Genomic DNA, 26,545 nt, shown 5'->3' with positions numbered 1-26,545 from the left:
AACATGGTTCTTTCAGTGAAACTATGTGTGCTAATGGTTAATTTCGCATATGTACTTGGGCAAAGTAAGTCTCAAAATTTTTATTTAAATTATTAGTATTATTATCATCGTTATTGTCTTAAAAGGCTTATTAGTATTATCATTGTCACTGTTGCTCAAACTATTATTATCATTGTTGCTGTTACTGAATTATCATTATTATTATTATCATTGTTACTGTTATTGAGTTATTGTTGTAACTATTATCTTCATCGTTAATGTATATATGTTAATATTTACTATTATTATTGCTATTAGTACTGTCATTGATAATGTTTTTAAAATTACAATTATTTTTATTGCAATAATTATGGTAATTCTTGTCATCATTATTATTGTTTCTCAAATTGTTAATATTTTCATTGTATGTGTTATTGTACTTTACTATTATTGTTGTTATCATTGTTACTGCTATTAAAGTTACTATTCTTATTGTTAAAATAATATTATTGTTATTATTGTATTTTTAATTATTTTTACAGCTGTTGCTACTGTTGTTGAAATTCTTATTATTATTAGTATATGTTTTAAGAAATAAGAATGTAACGGAATATTTGAATTGAAGTTATGATTTGAAACTGCAGCAGTTAGAACGCATCCCAAACACCGCATATTTTAAACAAATTTTATACTGAATTTAAAAAACCATTCGGGAGCCATACATTTTTCTAAAGAAATGTTTTTCATATTTGAAGATATGTTTATCACATTTTTTTCCTCAGAATAAGATTGTTGAATTTTTTTAAAACTCATCCTTGTTATTCAGAAAATAAACAATTTCGAAATTCTTGTTTTTTAGAAATTCCAGAAGTGATGGTGTATATTATTTCTAAAAGTATTCGAAGTAGTTTGTTACAAAATATAATTAATATCGAGGAAGTACAAGCATTGTAGCTCAGTAAAAAAAACTCTGTGAATCGTGCTCATACAAATAGCTCTATATGATCACGATCATATTTCATTGCTGTAAAATCAAAACAAAAGAAACATCTAAAAGACGGTAAACATTGCTACGCAGTATAACCAATTTCCCCCCTTTACTTAAACTGACTTACACTTCTTTACTAATAATAAAGCTGAAAGTCTCACTGTCCAGATCTCTCTGTCTGTCAGGATCTCTGTGACGCGCATAGCGCCTAGACCGTTCGGCCGATTTTCATGCAATTTGGCGCAGAATTAGTTTATAGCATGGGGGTGTACACCTGGAAGCGATTTTTCGGAAATTCGAATTTGTTCTTTTTCTATTCCAATTTTAAGAACATTTTTCTCGAGCAAAATTATCATAAGATGGACGAGTAAGTTACCAAGTTATCATAACGTGGAACCGTAATATGGGCAAGCCGATTGGCGAGAAATGCACCATACTTTATTTGTAAATATGCAGGCGAACCAAAAGACCTTTTTAAGTTTCTGCTACGGGCAAAGCCGTGCGGGTACCACTAGTAGTGAAATAATGAAATAAATACATATTGTCTATAATGCATAGTAATATGTTCTTTATGAATAGAACACGCTTGTGTACAGTGAAGTTAGTTGTATTTTTGAATGAGACAATTGATAGAGAAAAGTAGTAGTACAATTTTCTATGTATCACAGTTTGGGTAAGTAGTTTCAGAACCCAAATAGAATATTAAAACTGATCTTTTTATCAAAAGATTATTGCCACATAAAAATGTAAATTAATAAGATTATTTGTTTTTAATGAAATTAACATTAAAAAAATTAATATATTAATATAACTATAGGTTTGACATTTATTGCCTGTTCATGTAGACTCCATTTTCTCTCACCTGTTTATTTTACCCTTCTTTGTCCTTATATCTCATGAGAGGCTGTACTCTTACTACAGCATTCACTACAGAAAATAATAGGATTACTTCCTTTTTCTTTTTAATACTTGTTTGTGACCTCTAATTAAATGGTCTCAACATTTATCTTGGCGTTTCAAGTAGCTATTAAGTAATGTCCAATTTTTTAAAATAATTCATTTGTTTTGACGTATCGCGTTTTTGTTTAAGCCTATGCAAAATTTCGTTTTCTTCAACGGATTTTTTATGCATTTTTCCTTATATGAATATAGAGGAGGATTATTCTAGAAAATCAATAATTGAAACAAATCAATCACATCTTATTTTAAACTAGTGGTACCTGCACGGCTTTGCCCGTAATAGAAAATTAAAAGATCTTTTGGTTCGCCTGTATATTTACAAATAATGCATGGTGAATTTTCCCGCCAATTGGCTTGTGCCCTTGTTACGGTTCCACGTTATAATAATTTCGTAATTTACTCGTCTAACTTATGATAATTTTGTTCTTAAAATTGGAATAGAAAAAGAACCACATCGAATTTTCGAAAAATCGCTTCGAGGTGCACCCCCCCCCCCCCAAGCTACAAACTAACTTTGCCAAATTTCATGAAAATCGGCTGAACGGTCTAGGCGCTATGCGCGTCACAGTGATCCTGACAGACAGAGATCCGGACAGAGAGACTTTCAGCTTTATTATTAGTAAAGATGTAAACTAAATTGACCTGTCGCGTACGTATGGTATTAAGATACGGATGTTTATGAAGTCTCTCCATATTTTTGCTTAAATGTGTTTCAATATAAAATATATATATATGAACGCACAATATACATATAAGAAAACATCAAATTAGAACAGTTCAAAGCCTACTTGAATGTTTAGGCCCAAATAAAACTGTTCCCCTCCTCACGCTAGGGTTCAGTGTCAAAAGTTGCAGGTAAAGTTCTCCTGTGCCTTTTCACGAGTTAATCTACTTGTACGAGCAGAAACAATGGTCATCTTGTTCTCTGTTGACATTATTCCTTCAGATTCTTCGCAAATAATTTAGATTTAGGACACATTTTTCAAAAATGTACGTAGACGTAATAAACATCTTACATTTAATTCTTGATGAATTTTACCTTGTGGTTTATGATTATTATGTGTGGTCTTTCTCAGGCATGACCGGGACGCAATATTTTCATCCTAATACTTATGGTAAGTTGCATTAAATTGTATTTGAAGAAATTAGAAAAGTATATTTGTAATATTTAAATGTTAGAATCCTAATTAATTAAATATTGTAACTTACAAGCAGTTAATTTGTGTCTTAGGCATGACCGGGACGCAATATTTTCATCCTAATACTTCTGGTAAGTTGTATTAAATTGTATTTGAAAAAAATTAGAAAAGTATATTTGTAATATTTAAGTATTAAAGTCTTAATTAATTAAATGTTGTAACTACCAAATGTTTAATTTGTATTTTAGGAATGACAGGGACGCAATATTTTCATCCTAATATTTCTGGTAAGTTATGTTAAACTATATTTGAAAGTTAAATACTGTTTAAGGCTTTCACGGCCGGCGTCAATGTGAGGAGATAACATTTCCGGGCTTATTGGCCGTGGTCTAGTTGGAGTAGAAATTCCAGACGTTTCGGCTTGCTTTGCTGCAGCCATCATCAGTGGTTTCAATTTGGTGAGACTGATTCCTGGCTTCGGTGGCTCCGGTATTTTAGCAAACTGCTTCTGCGCTGCTGGTCCTGATTGGGAGGCGTTCTCAAGCCGCTGGTGGAATAAGGTTCCTGATTGGATGAGATTCAAGCCGCTGGGTGATCCTGGTACCTGATTGGATGGGATTCACAAGCCGTGGTGGCTGCCGGTTTCTGATTGGATGGGACCACAGTATGTTTTAGACTGTTGTGGCGAGTGGATCTAAGGGCCGGGTGCCATGTTTTTGGTAAATTGAAATTCTCCTCTTTTCTGTTGAAATTAAAGGGATGTTTGAAAATTTCTATAGCTTCGCGATGAAGACGGGCAAAGTAATGAGATGTTGTAGCCAAGATTTCTGTGTTTTTAAATTTGATGTTGTGGACTCCTTCTTGTTGGCTGTGTTCGGCTACGGCTGACTTGTCATAGTTTCCTAAACAGCAATGACGAACATGCTCAGAAAGGCGTGTCTTGATGCTGCGCTTTGTAGTTCCACAGGAGCACGGAATTTTGTAAACTCCAGATGTGAAGAAAGGGTCACGGGGGTCTTTCACCGGGCGTTAACAATTCCTAAATTGAGTGGTGGGCTTGAAAATGGTCTTGATGTTATGTTTTTCAAGAAGTTTTCCAATTCGGTCAGTAACTCTGTGTAGGTAGGGTAAGAACACTTTCCCTAATGGTTCAGATGGGGTAGGCTTCTGTTCGTTATTTTGGGACATCCTGGGATGAAGGGCTCTTCTAATTTTTCCTCTAGTGAATCCATTGGCTTGAAATGCTAGCTCAAGGTGTTTCAGTTCCTCCTTCAAATATGTCTTTTCGCAGATTCTTTCTGCTCGGTGCATGAGGGTATTGATGACAGTCATTTTTTGTCTCGGGTTGTGGTTTGAGTTCTTATGAAGGTAACGGTCTGTGTGTGTGGGCTTGCAGTACACTTGGTGGCCGAGCGTCCCGTCTTCCTTTCTTGTCACAAGAACGTCGAGGAAAGGCAGCTGATTATTGCGCACCTTCTCCGTGGTGAACTGAATGCTGGGATGAATGCTATTTAGATGTTGAAGAAACAACTACAGGTCTTCTTCTCCATGGCTCCACACTGCAAAAGTGTCATCGACGTATCGGAACAAACCTCGGGCATCTTTATGGTGGAGGCAAGGGCTTTCTGTTCGAAGAACTCCATGTAGAAATTAGCGATGACAGGGCTTAAGTGGTTGCCCATGGCAACTCCATCCCATTGTTCGTAGAATTTTGTGTTCCACTGGAAATAAGTGGGCGTCAGGACGTGCTTGAAAAGGGCTGCGATGTCGGGAGGGAAAAGTGGAGTAATCAGCTGTAGTGCATCTTCAACTGGGACTTTTGTGAAGAGTGAGACAACGTCGAAGCTTATGAGTAAGCCGGATGGCTGGAGAGAAATTGACTGGATTTTTTGAACGAAGTCACTGGAATCTCTAATGAAAGATGATGTTAATCCAATGAATGGTTTCAGAAGACCCCTGATGTACTTGGAGACTTCATATGTCGGTGAACCAATGGCGCTTACAATGGGACGAAGGGGAACTCCAGACTTGTGGAGCTTCGGTAGTCCATAGAGTCTAGGAGGGAGAGCTTCTGATTTCTTTATGTTGCGTTGTATCTCGGGTGGGATTGACGAATCCTTGATGAGTCGGTTTGTCTCTCGCAGAATTTTCGCAGTTGGATCTTTAGTTAGGGAGCTGTAGATATCGGGGTCTAACAATTCTTGGATCTTATTTCCAGTGGAACACAAAATTCTACGAACAACGGGATAGAGTTGCCATGGGCAACCCCTTAAGCCCTGTCATCGCTAATTTCTACATGGAGTTCTTCGAACAGAAATCCCTTGCCTCCGCCACAGAAAAGCCCGAGGTTTGGTTCCGATACGTCGATGACACTTTTGCAGTATGGAGCCATGGAGAAGAAGACCTGCAGTTGTTTCTTCAACATCTAAATAGCATTCATCCCAGCATTCAGTTCACCATGGAGAAGGAGAGCAATAATCAGCTGCCTTTCCTCGACGTTCTTGTGACGAGAAAGGAAAACGGGACGCCCGGCCACCAAGTGTACCGCAAGCCCACACACACAAACCGTTACCTTCTTAAGAACTCAAACCACCACCCGAGACAAAAAATGGTCGTCATCAATACCCTCATGCAACGAGCAGAAAGAATCAGAGCATTTTTTAACATAGGAACTGCGCGACACTACTGTCGCCTAGTGAAAAAAATCTGTCGCCTAGAAGATGCGAAATCAAACCACTGGGCGACACTGGAAAATCTAAAATTGGTACACTCATTTTTGTAAACGGATTTCAAATCTTTGTAAAAATCTTAGGAAGACCCTTGCCTTCTTTAAAAAAAAAAAAAAAAAACCCGCCGACTCGTACATGACGAAAGCCTTCTTTTTCTACCCTTGAGGACCGGCCCACCACGCACTCGGCGCCCAGAGCCATAGCCCTGCTCGGCGCCAGATTAAGCAATCGATTAGCACCCCATCTCATTAGCTCTTTCATTGATGATAGCCGATAAGCATTTCACGTCTATCTGTGTACAGGGTACAGGACCCTGCAGGGACACTACTTGGTGGGACGGGACGGCAATAAAAGCAGTTTGCGGAACGAAAACAGCTGTTTTTCATTCAAAGATGCAAAGAGAGAGGTATTTTTTCGAAAGAAAAGCCGAAGGCTGAAGGGTCGGGGTTGCTTCCTGGAATTCTTTTCAGTAATTTTTGCTTTAGGGTAACAGAGGATTATACCACACCTACCACTTCCCTTTTTATGGCTTTTTGAATAAAAGGGATTCGCGCGTTGAAACTTGTAGGCACTGGCAATCTATTTATTTTTTCTCCAGTTTCGAGGCAACAGGACTGAAGAATGATGGAGTCATTTGTAACACGTTTTAGCTGTAATTAAAAATCCTTTTAAAGTTATAATGAAATTGAAACTCATTTTGATGATTCAAACAAAGGATTTTTAAGGGTAAGTTTGGTTCGTAAGAAAATTTACTTATTTCAAAAACTTTTACTTTAATTATCCATTTCCGCTTTTAATTTGTAAAAATGTTTTTGAGACATTTGTTATTTATACTATCATTTCCAGGGCCCGGATTTACATTTTAGTTATGCTTATCACGCTTAATATTTAGTTATGCTTACCTATTGCTTATCACGAAAAGTTGTGTGAGTTGTCGTTCCTAAAAAAATGAAAATACTTGAAAAAAAAAATCAATTTCATTTTCAAATGCTTGAAATTTTACTAAAATGTGGCTACAAGCCTTGAATTTTAAAATTTCTAACAAATTGGAGTTGATAAGGAGGAGTGCCAAAATATGTTAAATTCAGTGTGTGCTTCAATGGAATAACGGACATCACATAAGGTCCAGATCCAAAACGTCCATGGACATAACGTCCAGTTCCAAAACATCCGAGGGACATAACGTCCGACGGACATAACGTCCAACGGATACAATGTCCGACGGACAATAGGTCCAAAGACAGAACTTTCACATTTTTGGACCCAGCTAGGACATAACCTCCAGTTTTAGCAGTTTATTTCTTGAACTTCTCAATTAATTACATGATTTGCCACTGAACAATAGGTTTCATGGAAATTATACTCTTACTCTTAGCATCGTTCATTATTCCATCAAACTCTATTCCCTTGTGTGTGTGTGTGTGTGTGTGTGCGCGCGCGAGGGGGGGGGGGGTTGCTTTAACATTGGATTAAAGTATATTCATAAAAAGAAGTATGCTTCAATTTTATTTCTTACTAAGCGTATAAATTATGAATTGTTCAAATGGGCTCTATGTTACTCTCTTGCTACCTATTTTCTAAGTGTGTACCCTATTTCTTTTAAAGCACTTTGTAGATGGGTTGCAGAGGTGATTAAAAACTAACTGTATCGAAAGTCCGTGAGAGCAAGTAACAATGCATTATACTTTCTTCTCCCTCGCTCTATCTCTCTGTCGACTGCCTCATTGATGTGTCGACCCCTAAAAAAATGTTACTGTGTACTATCTCAACTTGCAAGAGTACATAATTTAAAAAAAGTTTTGTTTGCCTATTTTTCCCCGAATATTTTCGATTCCAATCTTCCTTTATATGGCTTCAAACTGCATAATTTTACTAGATTTTTTTTTCTCCAAAATTCCCTCTGGGGGAACCCCCGGGGACGATTCAATTTTGAAATTTACAGATTGTTTAGAGAACCTAACATAATAAAAAGCATAAAAAATAGGAGAATGAACTGGGCGGCCCATGTCTCTCGAATGAACGAAGAAAACCCAGTTAAAAAAGTTTTTGCTGCAAAACCTGTGACAATTCGAGGAAGGGGACGACCAAAAATGAGATGGTTGGATTCTGTTGAATCTGACTTCGATATTCTCAAAGTTAAAAATTGGAAAACCCAGGCAAAAAGTAGGACGTCTTGGAAGATTCTCCAAAGGAAGGCCTTGGCCCACCCCTGGGCTGTCGAGCCAACTATGATGATGATGATGGAACCCCCGGGACCCCTAAATTGGGATCCCTGCATCATTCTCTCAATGCTATTCCCCTTCTTAAGGGAAATCCAAAAAGGCAGGCAAATACACATTGAAAAAACACACACAAAAAAAAAGAAAAAGAAAAGAAAGGAAGAAAGAAAAGAGCATAACTTTATTTGTCTCAGGGGAAAAGACAAATATAGAGCAAAAAAAATCCATTAATAATTTGCTTTTAAAAAAAAATAGCAGTCTTTGTATTTGCGTATGTTCTATTGCAGCACCTAAACTATTTATCCGACTTTCATGAATAAGTGTCAATTGATTCGTTATTATGGCTCAAGTAACGTACGCTATCAATCGACTTCAACATTAGGAGGAGTTGATTTTACCTTGCAAAACTCGAATTTAAATGATTTTTTTAGAGTGGGTTTTAAATAAATTTATTAATAACCCGACTAAGGGAACAAAGGGTAAGAAACAAGTTTGGTGTTGATTACTATTATAGTCTTATTAAGTTAAATCAATCTTTTATTGTTTAAAGTTTCTATCAGCTTCATGTAATAGCAATAAATTAAGTTTACCTTTTAAGTTTTAAGTTAATGATATTCTTGTATTTCAAACTAAAATGCTTACCGTAAATTACTCACGTTATTATTTTTTGTCCATCTTAGATTAAAACGGAAAATATTTAAATAAAATAAAAGAATAAAAAACTGAAAACCGACTACGGCAAAAAAAAAAAAAATAAATAAATAAATAAAAAAAACTAATTTGAATTTTGACTACGGCAAAAAAAAATAAATAAATAAATAAAAAAACTAATTTGAATTTTGACATCTTGAATTCAAATCATGTTTTTCGCAATCACGAGTGTGTGTATGTGCGTGTGTGTGGGGGTATGTGTTTGTGTGTACGGGTTATGTGTATGTGTGTGTAGGCATGTGTGTTTGTGTCTGTGTGCTGGCATAAGTGTGTGGGTAGTTGTGTGTATGAATGTGTGTGTGTGGGAGGGGGTATGTGTATGTGTGTGTAGGCATATGTGTTTGTGTCTGTGTGCAGGCATGAATGTGTGGGTAGTTGTGTGTATGTTTTTGTGTGTGTATGTGTGGGTGTCTGTATGTATGCGTGTGTGTATGTGTTTGTGTATGTGTGTGTAGGTGTGTGTGTGTGTGTGCGTGTGTGTGTAGATGTGTATGTATGCGCGTGTGTGTAGGACATGGATGCAACCTGGAGACGGCTTTCGCTATAGGAGCAGCATCGTGAGGAGCCCGTCGACGGTGATGGTGCGGAGGGTGGCGGGGGGGAAAAATCAAAGGAACGTCAAAAACAGTCAAGTAAAAACAATAAGCAATCGTGATTGCTCAAAAAAAAAAAAAAAGCCCTAAAAGATAAGAAACAAGGTAGGTGCTGTTTAATACCATCGTCCTATTGAGTAAAACCAGTAATTTGATAGGTTAGATATTCCTGTTTATTTAGTTCTATTGAAATCCTCTGCCACTTTCGCATTAATAACATAATTCAATTCAAATACCGTAGTCGTGCGGTATAGTAGAACTGTAGTTGAGAACGCACGACAACGGCATTTGAATTGAATTATAATGTTATTAATGCGAAAGTGGCAGAGGATTTCAATAGAACTAAATAAACAGGAGTATCTAACCTATCAAATTACTGGTTTTACTCAATAGGACGATGATATTAAACAGCACCTACCTTGTTTCTTATCTTTTAGGGCTTTTTTTTTTTTGCCGTATTCGGGTTTTAGTTTTTTCATCTTTTATTTTTTAGAGCTACAATTTCCGAGGGAGTGCTCCAAACCTCTTCTCCCCTACCATTATCAAAGGCAAGTAGAATGCATCTTTAAGAATGCAAATTAGAAAAATTTCTTGTGGCGGGCCCTTGAATTACTCCTCCACGTCATATCACAAAAAGAACGTATTGAACTCCGTTTTTAGCACTACAATTGCAGAAAGAAATCCGCCTGACAACCCCGAACCACCCTCTTCTAAACATTATTGGACATAATGTTTGCGTTTTTAACGTTTCAATTTCAAAAAACGGGCGTGGGGAGGGAGTCGCACCGGAGCGCATAATATTACGAAAGTCAGTTAGAATTACAAATAGAGAAAATTTTCCTTTGATATGGGCCCTCAAATCTCCCCTCACTCTAACATCATCAAAAAGATCGTCTAAAACTGCATTTTTAGAGCTAGAAGTTCGAAAAATAGACAGGTGAGTGACACCGAACCTCTTCAATCCTAACATTACCAAAGATCGTCTAAAATGCGTTTTCAAGAATAAAATTTCGAAAAATTTCCGGGGGAGAAACCCCCGGACCCCCTTTACTTCGGAGTTAATACTATTCTTAAGGTTTGGTTCATATCGGCTTCCTTTTAAATCAGAAGATCTATACAGCCGCCACAGAACAAACAGTACTTACAGAAATTCCACTTTGAGGCGACGATTATGCATACATTTGTTGAGAAAAAGGCTGTAACCTTCTCAATAATTTTTACTCTTATGATGAACTTGTGTCGCCTAGTAAAAATTCCTTAAAAAATGCTCTGCAAAGAATCTGCGAAAAGACACATTTGAAGGAGGAACTGAAACACCTTGAGCTAGCATTTCAAGCCAATGGATTCACTAGAGGAAAAATTAGAAGAGCCCATCATCCCAGGATGTCCCAAAATAACGAACAGAAGCCTACCCCATCTGAACATTAGGGAAAGTGTTCTTACCCTACCTACACAGAGTTACTGACCGAATTGGAAAACTCCTTGAAAAACATAACATCAAGACCATTTTCAAGCCCACCACTCAATTTAGGAATTGTTATCGCCCGGTGAAAGACCCCCGTGACCCTTTCTCCACATCTGGAGTTTACAAAATTCCGTGCTCCTGTGGAACTACAAAGCGCAGCATCAAGACACGCCTTTCTGAGCATGTTCGTCATTGCTGTTTAGGAAACTATGACAAGTCAGCCGTAGCCGAACACAGCCAACAAGAAGGAGTCCACAACATCAAATTTAAAGACACAGAAATCTTGGCTACAAAATCTCATTACTTTGCCCGTCTTCATCACGAAGCTATAGAAATTTTTCAAACATCCTTTTAATTTCAACAGAAAAGAGGAGAATTTCAATTTACCAAAAACATGGCACCCTGCCCTTAGATCCACTCGCCACAACAGTCTAAAACATACTGTGGTCCCATCCAATCAGAAACCGGCAGCCACCACGGCTTGTGAATCCCATCCAATCAGGTACCAGGATCACCCAGCGGCTTGAATCTCATCCAATCAGGAACCTTATTCCACCAGCGGCTTGAGAACGCCTCCCAATCAGGACCAGCAGCGCAGAAGCAGTTTGCTTAAATACCGGAGCCACCGAAGCCAGGAATCAGTCTCACCAAACTGAAACCACTGATGATGGCTGCCGAAACGTCTGGAATTTCTACTCCAACTAGACCACGGCCAATAAGCCCGGAAATGTTATCTCCTCACATATATTTGAAAGAATTAGAAGAATACATTTGTAATGTTAAAGTATTTAAATCGTAATTAATTATTTGTTCTGAAAATACGGAACGTTACATTTGGTGCAGGTTAGGTTTTCCACGTAGTGACAAATAGTTGTACTCTCAAAAATAAAGCCTTCTATATGAACAAATATTATTATACGCGTGAATCAATCTTGATGTCAAATACTTTCCTTCAATTTTATCTGCAAATATTGCAATATAGTCTTTTCTGCTAGTATAAAACAACGCGTACCACCGGTAAAGAATAGTATGGAACAACTATTCTTTACTGGTGGTACGCGTGCTACTTGGAGTACGTAAATGCCAGTATGGTGTACGCGGTTACTTCCAAAAGTATACAAAGTTCCGTTGATACATGCTAGATTTTATTCAGGACAAAATTTTGAGTAACATCATATGATTCTACACTGAAACAAAATATTCCATTACTATGTTATTAAATTCAAGACAAGTCAAAAGGAACACAAAGTAGCAAGTAGCGTTCTGTAGTACCTAACATTTTGCAAATACAGTCGGACCTCCATATATCGAAGTAGCAAATTAATGGAAAGAAATTCGATGTATAGAAATTTCGATATATAAAAACAATCTGTTTTTATTATAAAAATCTACTAAAACATTAAAATTAAAGCTAATTTTTGGGTATGAAATCCAATTTCTAATTTGTACGAGCATCGGATTAAATGAAAGTTAAGAATTAAAAAATTAACAGAAATTACATTTTTGCGCCTTCATACATCTTCATTCTTCGGCAATTCAACTTGATCCGCAACATTAGGGAACTTTCGTTTTGACAATGTAATCGAGAGAAAAGTAAAATACCAATCTACTTAACTTGAATGGTTTTTACTGAAGCTAAAAAGACTAGGAATGATAATCAACAGGCAAAAGGGAAAACTTGAAACTGATTTTACAGTGTTACTGGTTACAACTAAGATTTGAAATGAACTTGAGGAATTTAATAACTCCAGAACGGAAAAACGACCAATCTATACACCTCTCAACCCCAGATTCCTTATGAGTTTTGTAGCAACCTTTAGTGAACATAATTTTATCCCCTAACTTTCATTTTTCATGAGACAAACAGTCTAAAGTGGAAAAAAAATGTACGAATGTCTCGAAAAAAAATTCGATACATAGAATTTTTTTTGATATATAGAAACAATTTTTCTACGTAATGAACACGGAAATGTGCTGGAATTTAGATGTATAGAAAATTTTTTACATGTGAAGTTCAATTTATGGAGGTTCGACTGTACAAATGAGGTAGGGAGAAGCAAAGGGATGAAAGTGTACTTTTTAAAGTTTTGAGTAAAATCACCTTGAAAGATCCTGGGTAGATTGAATTTTTTATCTTAATGCTGCTGTCTAGCAGCATCTACCAGAGCTACTAGCACCATATCTTGCCGCATAACAGAGCTTCATTTGCACTAGTGTTCTTATTTTTTTTTAGTTTTGGTGTTTATATACTTACCTTTGCTTTTCACTGCCTCACTTGCATTTGCAAAATGTAAGGTATCTTAGCAATTTCATTTTCCCCACAGTCCTCTATATTCATTCATCCTTGAGAGAAAATAGAGAAAATGAGTACTTTTGATATTTACATGCTTTCTTCTGTAATGTCTTTATTTTTCAGAAAACATAGCACAAATCAATGACGTAATTACACCGAAACTCCCATGTTTTCGAAGCACGATAAAAATTTGCATTCAGAATTTGATGACTTTCCTCACAGAAGATTCTCCTCACTTTGTGCCAGCAAATGAACTAGATGACTTTTGCTCGTGAGTTGCTTAAAATGTCGTAAATAAACAGTTATTTTTCATAAAAAAAATTTTAAAAGATTTTCTAATTCAATCTTGAAGGTTTTAATAATTGCTGATTTTGCCAAATTTTTAGATTATTGCATATAAAAATAAATTTTGGGTATAAGCTATTTTCTGAAATTGAGTTTGCATAATAGATCATATGTTTAGTAAACTTAAGTTTTTGTCGAAGCAAAAGGCTAGTTATATGTTACGCATTGTTACGGTTAAGTTGCCAACAATAAAACAATGCCGTATTCCGTTTCAATTGTACTTTTAATTGAAAATATGCAAAAAGGTACTATGGTTGACTTCTCTTAATACGACAACATTTATTATGAAGCCGTGGTTTGATAGAGTAATTTTAAGTTAAAATTTTGGGGAACATTTTCATAATTAAAGTATTTATATTTTTCATACCACTCCCCCCCCCCCCCCCCGTGACGCTACTGTAGCATAGCAATAGTTCTGGACAGAATTTCCTGAACACATGGTCCAACTGGACCCAGTCCCAATTTCCCACGACGTCAGGATCCCACCAAATTGACTTCACATTTTCCGAAAATATAAATCGGATGATCTTTTTTGACTCTTATTTTATACTTTAGGTCATTTTTAAACCATATTTCAGGATTAGGTACCAAAAGAAAAATTAGAATTGTATTTGTTAATAAAGTGCATTAGATTGACACGTCGCACCCCGGCAAGGAAAGTGACACAACTGGAAAAAAAAAAAACTTGAATTGAAGAAGATCAAGGTTTTGCGCAATGGTAGTTTTCAGCGATTTCAGTCTCAAATATTACAATACACACGCAAACGTTTCCCCCAAATTTTGAGCAGTGTCCCTTTCTTTGCGGGAGTAGGATGTATGGATTACTTGATTTTTCAGTTTGCTATGACATTGTGACCTTTTTTTTTTTTTTTTGGTACAGTGAAACCTGTGTAAGTTAAACACTTGCGGTGCTCTACTTAAGTGGTCAACTTAAACAGGTGGCAAACTTATAGAGGTTGATTTATATGATATAGATCTAATTATGTGCCTGAAAATCTGTGCCATCGGTCAACTTAGATAGCTGGTCAACTTACAAGGGTGTTCAATTTTACAGGTTTTACTGTGTATGATATTGGAAATTTTTCAACTTTTATACTGAAAATGCTGAAATTTTGAATTACCAGATCAATATATGCTCTTTCATAATTCATTCTAAAACATAAAACCTGCTTCAACTGTTATGGTAGGGCAAATGATGGTTTTGCGTGTACAAAGGGGAGGATGGGAGAAACCACATTTAGGCTTAAGAACCAGGGGCGTCCTGAACTCAAACTTTTGGGAGGTCGACAGTTCTCAATTTGGCGAATGGAACTCCAAATTTCAACAAATGATGATAATTTTGCCGAAGAGAACTCCAAATTCTGCTGAATGATGATAATTTTTCCGAATCGTGAGACAAAATTTCTCGAACGAGGACTTTTCTGAAAGGTGTTGGTGACCTCCCACGACCTCCCATTTGGTGCCTCTGTTAGGAACACTGGTTTGATCAGGCCCTGGTCCTAGAGACTAACTGGTTCCGTGCCCTAAAAAAATTGAAACCGTTGGCATGTATGGTGTACGCGAAGTAAGATGGGAAAAAATGACTGTTTTGATGCTAAAAGTAACATTCTTATGCATGTTATAGATCGCTCTTGATTTTAAACACCATGACAAAAAAGCCATATTTTTGCATATAACTTTCTTTATAGTCTTGTATATTTTGGGGGTCCCTGCAGCAAGGGGGCCCATAAGCCAAACTTCATGGCCTAGTAGTAAATTAAGTCCTAGTTGCGGGGTTGCCCTTTTTCGCTAGTATACAAATACTTTGTGTCCTCAAATAAAATGCTAAATATTTATCGTTGATTTAAAACATTTTTTATCTATTTCAGACGAGCTACGGAAGGTCAGAAATGCATGAAGGAGTATTTGGATTTCTCAAACTGCATTATTCCCAATGATACACACGTATTTGAGGCAGTTATGGAAAGATCTGAGCTTATTACAGACAAGATATGTAAAGGCCATCCTGAAAATTTGAGTTACCGAAAATGTAAGTTAGTAACGTTTTTTTAAGTGTTTTTTTAACATGAAGAACTAGAGGACATTTTCACCTAATTTCGTTAAAATGAGCGCTCAACCGGATAATGAGTTTATTCCGGCTATTGCCACTAGAGTACTTTTTGATAAAAAGTTATGCATTTTTTTATTTTGCTTGATGAACTGAGGGGTGCAGGTTCAAAACCTCGTCAATCAAAAAGAAGCTGATTTTAGGACAGCTACTGATGACAAATAATGAATGTAAATAAAGGAAACTGATTTAAAAGTCAAAATCACCAGACGTTATGCATTGTAGAACGACAGACCGTTTTTATTTTATTTTTTTTAATTCTAATCTAAAAAAAACACCAACGAAATCATTCGGGAAAAATTGAGGAAAATATGTTGTTTTTGATGGTGCTAACAAAAAGAAAATCGAAGGTAGAAAAATTTAAGAGTTACAGTGTATTAAAAACAAACTATTTTTTATGAGAAAGATTTATATAATCACTTTAGATAATAATATGTGTTAGAAAACTAATATTTACGCGCTGCATCTTTGATCCATTAAAAACAGTTGTTTTGACAACAGAATTTTGAAGTACGAGCTTTTAAATTGATATTGTTTAGTATGTATGGCATCCTTAAATTCAGGAAAAAATATCCCCACCGCCTTTTTGTACAGACTTTACATGCCTGCTACTCAGAAGCTAACGTGCTTAAAATAACAAAAATTCTAGAAAATGTTCGCAACAAAAAGTTTGTTAAGCTGCCCGAAATTTCAGTCTGCCTATGTAATAAGATCTTCTGCAAGTTTAGCCTGGACATGACATTTCATTTCGCAAAGCAGTTACGCCATTTTGGAGACCTTTTAGGGTTCTTAGATCTTCAGGAGCTCGATCTTGGAAACTGAAAATTTGCATACATCAGAGCATTTTTTAACATAGGTACTACGCGACACCAATGTCGCGTAGTGAAAAAATTCTGTCGCCTAGAAGATGCAAAATCAAACTACTGGGCGACATTGGAAAATTCAACATCCACTCCTCGTTTTTGTAAAAGGATTTCAAACCTTTCTTTTCTTTCCTCTTGACCAACAGAATTACATTGGGCATTTTCCAGCTGTCAACCAAAAGCAGTTTTTTCTTTTTTTTCCTACTCGTTTAAAACCGCCCGACTGGTTACGACAACATGTCATCCCCTGCGGGTTAAGGGGTGCTAATTGTTGTCGCCATCCAGTCATCATTGTACCGTACATCGGGTAGACTCAGTGGTCATTGGTGTAAATTCCAGACTAATCAGTGATTCACTCGGGGTGTGATGATTTTTAGCGGGAACTTGAGGGCTTATGAACAAAATGGGCAGTTTAGAGTAAGAGTTTACGAACGAAAGGCGCTTTCGTTGACAGATTTTTTTTTCTCTCCCCACCCCACCACTCAGCATGAAACATTGTTCTTTCCTTCATCAAAAAGGTAAGAGAAATAAATGATTATGCTTTGATTTTAATTTGTTATTTAATTCAAATACATACACTTTTTATTTTAATATATGTCTGAATAAATAAGAAGAATGTCAGGATATGGTTTAGAGAGGGGTTATTCAACCTTTTTTACTCATGGCCACATTGCAAGTTTTTGGAGATGAGGCGGGACAACAATATTTTAGTTCATATGGTTTAGTTAGCACTCCCCCCCTCCTTCCCTCAATTCATCCATAACTTTTTTTAGGATAAACGCTCAGTAGCATGGGGCAGGGGCGGATACAGAAAAATCTTTTGAAGGGGGTCCGGTAAATTGAATGCCCCCACCCGCACACACATACATCCGGTGTTTCATAACAAAGTTTTCATCATAGGCGGATTTAGGACTGAGTTCCTGGGGGGGGGGCAGCTTTTTTTTGAGCAACATTTTAAATTGCCCCCCCCCCATGTTTTGGTTTTTTTCCTGTGATGCCTAAGGCCATGCTTTACTTTTTTTTGTGTGTGTGTCGTTTTCATTAATGTGTATTTTCATGCTGTCCTTTTTGAATTGACCTTAAGAGAGGTGACTGGTATCAAGAGAGTGATGCAGGGCTCCCTCTTAAGTGGGATATAGAATATCTCAAATTTTAAGGGGGTCCGAGGGTTTTTCCCAAGGAGGAAATTTTGTAAAATGGATATAAAATTCTGCATTTTAAAGCCTTATAAAGGTTAATTATATAGACAAAAATCTCAGGAAAAAATAGACAATTAGTTTTATGATTTAAAGGTGCTTTGCGATGTTAGTTAATACTTTAAAAGAAATGCTGTACAGATTAGAAAATATGCAACATGAGAGTAACATACTACTTATTTGAACAATTCATAATTTATACATTTGAGAAGAAATAAAATAGAAGCACACTTTGCTTAGGAGTTTCAAAGACTTGTCTAATTATTTTCAAGGTTTGATTGGTTAGATTGGGTCTTTTGGCAAAAGAGCCCTAATAGGTTATACTACGCCAATTCTTTTCAAGGATTTTTAACATTTAATAATTCAAGGCACCTCATTTGCACTTTCCAGTCTCTGAAATTGAGTACTAGATTATACAGTTGTACAGTATTATTTAAACTTTGTAAAAAAAAAACCAGCTCTTTTAAGTTTAAAAGAAAAAATAAACTATAGAATTGTCTCATTACAACAACTTTTTTTAAAATTATAAGTAGTGCAGAAAACGGAAAGAAATAGAGGCAGTGTATCATTTTTTCCGAGCTAAACAGATTAACAATATGCAGTAGAAACAAGATAAATGCAATCAATACAAAAGAATTTCCAAAATACTGCATTCGAGATTAAATAAATAGCAAGATATGAAACATGTGAGTCACAAAAATTTATTTCAAGTAATATGTTACAAACGTAAGAACCATTAATTTTTACACTTTTGATGCAGGATGTAGCAAGGAGCTGAATTTGACATATTTTGGCATTCCTCCCCCTACCATTTGTTAGAAATTTTAAAATTTAAGGTTTGTAGCCACATGTTTCCAAATATTCAAGGTTTTCACGCACTTGAAAATGAAATTAGTTTTTTCAAGCACTTCCCATTTTTTCAGGAACAAATCGTGCAATTTTTTTGCGAGTTACGGACCCACTTCAAAGCAGTAGCCCGAAGCTATAGCTTGTTTATCTTATAGGCAAATCCGGCCCTATATGTAATTCACTCTTACCAGCAGATTTTTGTAATTTTTACGAAAATTCATCAGTTTTTACGGTTAAAGGATTTTTACAATTTTACCAATCTGAACGTGTGAATTCCAGAAGGTTCTTCAAAATCTTTCGTCTGTAACAACACAAAATATCTAGTTTTTGAAATCACGCAAATTGAAAATAAACATTCTGAAAAGAAAGAAAACAAATCATAACGAGTAGATCATTCTGTTAGGGCAAATGTGGGAGGAGGAGGAGGGTTCCCTTTGTTTTAGGTTCTAGTTTAAAAATAATTGTCAATTATTATAAGTGTTGCAGCTGAATGCATAGTTCATTTAGCCTATATTTTCATTTATATACTTGCCCAAATGGTTTTTAGTCCAAAATAGCGAATATAGGCATATTTTCAGCAGCCCAGTGAAAGCTGTACTATTTGTATTTAATGTTCTTTTTTTTTTCTTTTCTCCCATCAGAAAAGGACATTCGGTATTCTCTTCATTTTCATTGATCAATTCAAAAAAAAAAAGAAAAGAAAAGAAAAAGGAAAAATAATAATGATTTTTTTGTTTTAAGATTTTGGAAGATGTGTTGTTACTATTTTAAGTCCTCCCAAAACTGCGGGGCATTGCCCCCTATGCAACCCCCTCCTATAAAACTATCCATGCCCTTCTGAACTTGTCAAAAAGGAAAAGAAAGAATTAAAAAAAAATTTTTTTTTGGAAGATGTGTTGTTATTACATAAAGTCCTCCCAAAACTGGGGGCGGGGCATTGCCCCCCTCTGCCCCCCATAAATCCGCCCATGGTTTTCATGAATTTATTTTAAAATGTTTTATTTATTTATTTGTTTATTTTTTTTAATATTCCTTCTGTCAATATGAATCTACTTCTATAAGTTCCTGAATATTATTTACTAACTAGAAAATCGCCCATCAAGGTATGACGTGTGAAAATTGCTTCTACATTTGAACGAAGCCATTGCCTGTTTGGTAATATTTTGATACTTAAAATTGTAACCCTAACTCCAGTGGATTAACCCAAAACTCCAGTAGGTAGCGTTCATTTTTGACCATTTTTTCTTTTCTTTATTCCCCTGAAATGACATAGTCTTACCAGTAAAACTGTTAAGTTGCTGGATCGAGTTCAGCCTTGTCACAGTAAGGTTTTTCCCAGCATGTTAAACATTACCAAAACATATTATCAAGTTATCATGCCGTGGCGCAAGTTTCATTGTTAAAACACGCGGGTTACTCGATCATTTGCTATTATATATATGCGGATATGATCCCTCCGAAACTAAAAGCTGGATGCGACCATGCATGTATTTGTCTTTTAGAAAGTGGTAAATGCTGGCCAAACGTTCGTTTGTATCACGCCACGAAATATTTAAAAAATACTAATTGTTCTATGTTCTTATTTGTAACAAGCACATCTGTTTCGTTTCAAATGTGCATATTTGATGCGTCTGTTCTTGGTTATGCAGAAATAAATCACCAGGGTCATTTTCCAAACTTTTGCCTGAACAAAATTTGAAAAATTTCAAACATAAATGTCATCAACTGTTTTATTTATTTCGGGAAAAATTTCTTGTAATAGTTTATTTTTAAGGGTACAATCATATTCGAGGCTGTGAGAAGCAAAGGGATGCAAGTGGCAAAATTAAAAATTTGGAGATAACCAGTGCAAATTGTAGGTGAACCCCTTCTCTGTCTTGGGGCAGGAGATGGTACTAGTAGCCCTGGTAAGTGCTGCTGTATAGCATGATTTAGAAAAAAAATCCAATTAACGAAAGCCAACCTAGGATGTAATCTTTATACGCGCTTTACTCGAAACTTGAAAATGTCCACTTGCATCCCTTTGCTTCTCACTGACTCATTTGAGCTTAGTATTTCATACAACTAGAGATATTTTACTTTAAAAGTAAATTTTTCACCTTCAATGTCATGAGTGTTACTGGACAACATGACAGTATTTTAACGAAGTATTTAAATGTTTATTTTTACGAAAAATCATACATTTATGAATAAATTTGTCCCTTGAATCGCATAAAAAAATAATAATTTTTAAATAAAAATGCACAATATTCATCGTCATGAGTGTTACTACGTATCATATTTTCACTGCCTGTCAAAATTATAAATGAAAAGAAAAAAAAATATTTTAAAATAATATTGTTAGAAAGATAACATTGCTTTTAAGTAAGCTACAAATTTTAATAGAGTTATTATGCATTTCTTTTGTTTTTTTGAATTGAATTTTAGAACTTGTTTACTAGGTAAAATTCACGACACATATGATTAGACTTTGTTAAGATGTGCCGTTTCCATTAATAATCGTGGTTTTTCCAAGAAATTGCCATATGATTTCTTTCATTTTAACTACACATTAAAAAATATAGATATTATTGCTTCCATCAAGGAAAAATTAGTGAACGAATCGCGATAATACGTTCCTTTGAGTTTGAAACCAGTGAGTTAAATGTATTCTGCCACTCTAGGCATCTGACTCTAGCATTACTTCTTCAGCAAACAAAACTGCTTTTGTTCAAAATATGCAGTGTGTTTTGTGTTCTTTTTAATTATCTATATCCGTAACCTTACCAAAGATAGTCTAGAATGCGATTTTAAGTTTACAAATTAGAAAATTTTACTGAGATGGGAAATGTTCTCGTATGGGAGGCCTTTCAATCTCTCCTCCTCTTAAATCCCCATAGATCGTTTAAAACAACATTTTCAGAGTTACAATTTAAACCAATTTCTGAAGGAGCTCTCCAAACCTCTTCTCCCCTACCATTGCCATAAATAATTAGAATGCATTTTTAAGGCAGCAAGTTAGAAAAATTTCCTGGTGTGGGGCTTTGAGTCTTTCCTTCACGTAAAATCATGAAAATATGGTATTAACCTGCGTTTTTAGCTCTACAATTGCAAAAAAATTCCACCGCAGAACCTCCGAACCTCCCTCTTCTTCACATAATTGGAGATAATATTTGCGTTTTTAAAAGGTTTCAATTTTTAAAAATGAGTGAGAGAAGGGTGGTCCTCAGACCCCTTAATATTACGAAAGACAGTTAGAATGCATTTCTAAGATTACAAATAAGAAAAAATTCCTGGGAAGAGCCTTGAAATCCCTCCATAGACAGTGGAGCGCCACCAAGCCATTTCTCCCCTAACATTACCAAAAATCGTCTAAAATGCGTTTTTAAGGCTACAAATTTTAAAAAACCCCGGACCCCCTTATTTCGGAGTTAATATTATAAAGCAAGATATTATCTTTTCCCGGTAATCTAATAAGCGAACTCGATTACTTACAATCAGGTTCTTTTTGTCAATATTTAGATCTATTAAAGGTTTACTCATAAAACAGAAGCTGAACCTATTATCTTTGTATGTATTTAAGATACGCTTGAATTAATTAAAGGGCCGCCAGTTCCATACGTCCCCTACGTTTTTGATCTCACGACGGATATAAAAAGATATATACATATATATATATATATATATATATATATATATATATATATATATATATATATATATATATATATATATATATATATATATATATTTATATATATATATATATATATATATATATATATATATATATATAGCAACAGTTAGACATTTAATTATTGTAAACTTATGTCGCCTAGTGAAAATTCCTTAAAAAATGCTCTGGCATACATCAGTTTCAAATCCATGTCTAAATCTTCATGATTTTTTGTCCGAATTGGAGATGGTTATGTGGGTTAGTTAACATTTATTGACTCGTGAATGAATTTTATCAAAGATCAATTTACGGGTAAAAAAAATGAGCGATACTGTGATAAATGGATCATTGAGAAGACGACATTGCCCATGCCTAGATATTTTGGCAATCTTTATGCTGTTGTCTAATTTAAAGCGGGGCTGCGGAGTCGGAGTCGGACCGATTCTTGGGTAAAGGGGTCGGTGTCCTGAGTTGAATGTTTAAAATTCCAAGAGTCGGAGTCAGTCGTTTTCCCAAAAGTTCACAACTTTGTCAGTGCCTGAAATCGGAGTCCAATTCTCTAAAATCCCCGGAGTCGGAGTCAGAACTGGAGTCGGTAATTTTTCCTTTGACCCCGAAGCCCTGCTTTAAACTGAGCAAAAGTTCAACCTTACAAGATAAACTCGCCAAACGTTAGCGAGAAACATTCTATTTACACAACTGCCTTTGTTCCAAAAACAAAATAATTCTACTGCCTGAATACATTTGTAAAAATGTGTCAATTACAACTACCATAAAAAACTAATGGTTGTACTTCCTTTTCTAGCATACAAGAAAACAACAGACTGCATTAACAAAAATGTTGAAGAAATTACTAAATGTATGAAGACATCTATAAAACCAATGGAATTCAACTTTCAATTAGAAGATATAAATATGACTCGCAGTGAGAAATATAGCGTATTCTGTTGGTGAGTCATGAAAGGGTTTTTTTTTCTTCCATGATGTTTAATAGCACGCTCAATCCATGCACGGATGTGAAATTTTTACTTATATACATTTACACTTTAGTTCCAAAGTTTTAAACTTTGGCTGTTAGTTGTTATATACTTGGCTATAAGGAAGAACTACGAATTATAATATCAACTGAACTGTCAACGTTTTAAAACTATTTTTCGTACTTCAAAAATAAAGATTTTTACGATTGCGGGTGTGACCGTGCGTCACACCCGCAAAATCACGTGTGGCTTATTTTTTAAATAAAAGAAAACTTTTTAGAATGTAGAGACTTTGTATATTATGACACGTAATGGTCCCTTTTATTCAAATTATATGGTAATTGAAAGTCAAAGTTTAAAATTCCGAGAACAAAATGCAAATACAAATGATTAAAAACCTCTTCCCCTTTTTTTTGCCAATAGTGTCTATCTCCCCCCCCCCCCCTCCCTGTCCAAGCAAAGTTGCGAATTCATGCCGTGTTGCATCCTGCATTTGTTAGACAATCGTTTTACGATATTTAAGTTCAGAATCATCGCACGGACATTTAATGAAAGTTTATGAAATTTTGGACTCCAAAAGCAATAGTTTACATATATTTTTGATTGTACTAATGAAGAAAAGAAACTCGTTGTAAGAAAACATTCGTTAAAATTATTTTCTTCAGGTGAGAAAGAGGGCATAAAGAAAAACCAGCAGTCAGGGGGAAAAAATAACTTAGTTGTATCTCATAATTTATTCTATATACTTTGCTTTTCTTTAGCTTCAACACAATATTTAAAAGGTGTTACAGTGTGTACAACAGTAAAGTACAGGGTATTTTTTTAAATCAATTACTACAACTTGCCGATTAAAATAGCTTTCAAGAAAGAAGGCAAAAAGTCCTCATCTAAAGGTTAAAAAATAATAATGGAAAGTATTTTGTTATTGTTTAGTCTTTTTTTTTTTCTTGCCCATACAACATATAAACCAAGTTTGACTGCGCTTATTAGAACGAGTATTACGTAGGTCATAAAGATGTATTTTAAATTCAAACCACCTAGAACTTGATGTGTTACAGCAATGGGGCCCACACTGCTGTAGCCGTGTGCGGCCCACACCCGGCGAAGCTGATTCATGTGGCCCTTTGTTTTGTTCATAGCATAGATCGAAAAGCGCGATTAGCGACTATGTCACAACTTTGGAGCCAAATAGTCAGAAATTGGTTTCTGAAAAACAGGTGCACGTAATAAATTTTGATTCAAGTAATGATAACAACCATTATTGGTTTGTTATTTTCCTGCCTTTTTCATATTTTACAATATTATTTAGAAAGTAGTGGAAATTTTTGAAATTTACATGTGATCTCGCCTGCGAGAAATATTTTAATTTGAGGCGTGGCCCTCTGGCGGTAAAAGGTTGAGCACCACAGTCCTACAGTTATGCACTGGATTACACACGGTCAAAGTTTAAAATGCGATTTTGGTAAAATTAGTTACAAAATTTCACCGACTCTGTGTTCTTAACGTGTGATCAAATGTGTGCTTTCCATTCCCCTCCCCTCCAAGGGAAAAAAATCACAATTAAGACAAATCGACTTGATAGGAGCTTAGACAACTACGCCCGTTCACCTAATTTCATGTAGTATTTTTTTCATTTAGGGACAACTTCAAAACAGTTACGAACTAAACGTGATAGTCAGTAGTTGCATGCACCCTGTTGTTTACTTCTTATGTATTCTTAGGCCTTCTTTACACGAGACAACTTTGTTGATTTAACTTTCGAACGAGCGGGGCGGTTGTTGGGAGTAAAAAAGTAAAGGAATCACCTGGCATCCATCAAGGTCGCAGAGAGTCAAGGCGGGCCCCTTGCCAGTTATTTCGCCCCCCCCCCAAAAAAAAAGAAAAAAACAAAAGAATTGGGGGGAAAAGGAAAGAAAAGAAAAGGGGGTAGAAAAGAAAAGGGGAAAAGAAGAAAAAAAGAGAGGAGGGGAATCAAAACTGCTTACTAGAAAACAATTAACTCTATTTTAAGTGCCACAATGGTTTCATACCAAAAGGGTAAACTTTACTTAATATTTACGTTTTCTCTCAATCGGAGTTGTTCCCCCTTTCTCTTTCTTTTTTTTCTTTCCTTTTTTTCTTTCCTCTTCCTTTATTTATTTCTTTTTTACGTCAGTGTCGCCGGTCTCCCTTTCCCCCTAGACACACACTGCAGTCAACTGTACCTGGTGTGCAAGGCACACCAGGTATTTGAGACCAGGTACACTTGAGGTCAGGTACATACGAAGGCCCAAAGTTGATTAGCGGATGTGCTCGGTGTGCCATCACACGAGGCACAGTTGACTCGTGTGAAGATGGCCAGGCGATTCCTTCATTTTTTCTCTCTGGTTACACTTCCTAAAAACCGTCCGTCAGTTCAAAATTTGATTCAATTAAGTTACCTCATGCGAAGCATGAGTGCCCACCACCCTGAGAGCAAGGACGCAACCCCCTAAATATCGCGAAGACCCCCTCCACAAAAGCAAGAGCCCCCTCCCCCCCGAAAGAGTGAAAAATACCCCTCAAAACACCCCGCCCCCCTAAAAATTTCAATGGCGCAGTCTGCGCCAGACCCCCCACCCCCCACTAGGTGGGCACCCCTGATGCGAAGAGACCTTAACTTTCCCCATTAAAAGTTAAAGTAAAATTCTTTTTGTGTATTTCCAGCTCTATGGTCCAGTATATTGATTGCGCAGGGCGAGCTATTAAAGACTCCTGTGATAAAGAAGCGAAGTATGTTGCAACTGAATTGCTACTAACTGCTTCTGGTGCAGAATTCAATGACTTTTGCAGAAGTATTGATGTCAAGTATCCCTACAACACTGCTCTTTGCAGCAGTGCTTCTTCTGTGAATAAATTTGGAGCGTTTCTGTCCTCAATGACTATCGACCTGTTTATATGGTACATACTGGTCAAGTTATTTGGTAACCAGTAAATAAAGTTATTATATTTATAGATCAGGACTTTTACTGATATCAAACACACAAACACGTATCTATAATTGAAAGAAAACCATCTATATAAATGAAAAAAAGAATATATATGTATGAATTAATGTTTGTTTATATATGTTCCCTGTACAAATCCACAGTTTATTTCGGAGCTCGACCAAATTTGGCAGGAAGGTACTTGCACACCCGAGAAGAAAGGTAGTTGGTTTTAGTACAGTTAAATTAGCCCAAAAAATGGCCAAACCCAAACATTCAAAAAAAAAAAGTTGAAATCTGTTGCAAATTACTTCTTACCCTTTCAGGAAGAAGGGGTAAAAAGTACCAGCACTTTGCGCGTCGGGTTTGGGGGAAAAGGGGGGGGGAGTGTAAAAATCCTCTTTTTAAATAAAAATAATTTTTATTGCTTAAAAAGACACTCAAAAGTCGCAGAAATCACACTCTATAATGGTAAAATAATAAACTGTCATAGAAAAAAATGTTATTAACCTGGGTGCACAGGAGAAGGGGG

At 35.9% G+C, this 26,545-nt stretch overlaps 1 protein-coding gene across 1 annotated transcript; it reads left to right on the top strand.

Moving 5' to 3' along the window:
• On the top strand, nt 1–26,021 carry LOC129216643 (uncharacterized). The gene is made up of 7 exons (XM_054850860.1): nt 1–64; nt 3,159–3,197; nt 3,315–3,353; nt 13,200–13,347; nt 15,290–15,450; nt 22,897–23,041; nt 25,754–26,021. Exons 1-7 carry the CDS (start codon nt 4–6, stop codon nt 26,019–26,021), a joined length of 861 nt encoding a protein of 286 aa, XP_054706835.1. The 5' UTR covers nt 1–3.
• Nucleotides 26,022–26,545: the final 524 nt, after the last annotated feature.

The sequence above is a fragment of the Uloborus diversus genome, chromosome 2, assembly GCF_026930045.1.
Source record: "Uloborus diversus isolate 005 chromosome 2, Udiv.v.3.1, whole genome shotgun sequence".
In the NCBI taxonomy this organism is placed as follows: domain Eukaryota; kingdom Metazoa; phylum Arthropoda; class Arachnida; order Araneae; family Uloboridae; genus Uloborus; species Uloborus diversus.
Note: the sequence above shows the minus strand (reverse complement) of the source record. Positions and strands in the feature narration are given on the sequence as shown.

Excerpts from the sequence above, each read along its gene's own strand:
- LOC129216643 (XM_054850860.1), top strand. The coding sequence starts at position 4 with ATGGTTCTTTCAGTGAAACTATGTGTGCTAATGGTTAATTTCGCATAT. Across the intron at positions 13,348-15,289 it reads GAACTAGATGACTTTTGCTC|ACGAGCTACGGAAGGTCAGA; the intron begins GTGAGTTGCTTA and ends TATCTATTTCAG. Across the intron at positions 15,451-22,896 it reads AAATTTGAGTTACCGAAAAT|CATACAAGAAAACAACAGAC; the intron begins GTAAGTTAGTAA and ends TTCCTTTTCTAG.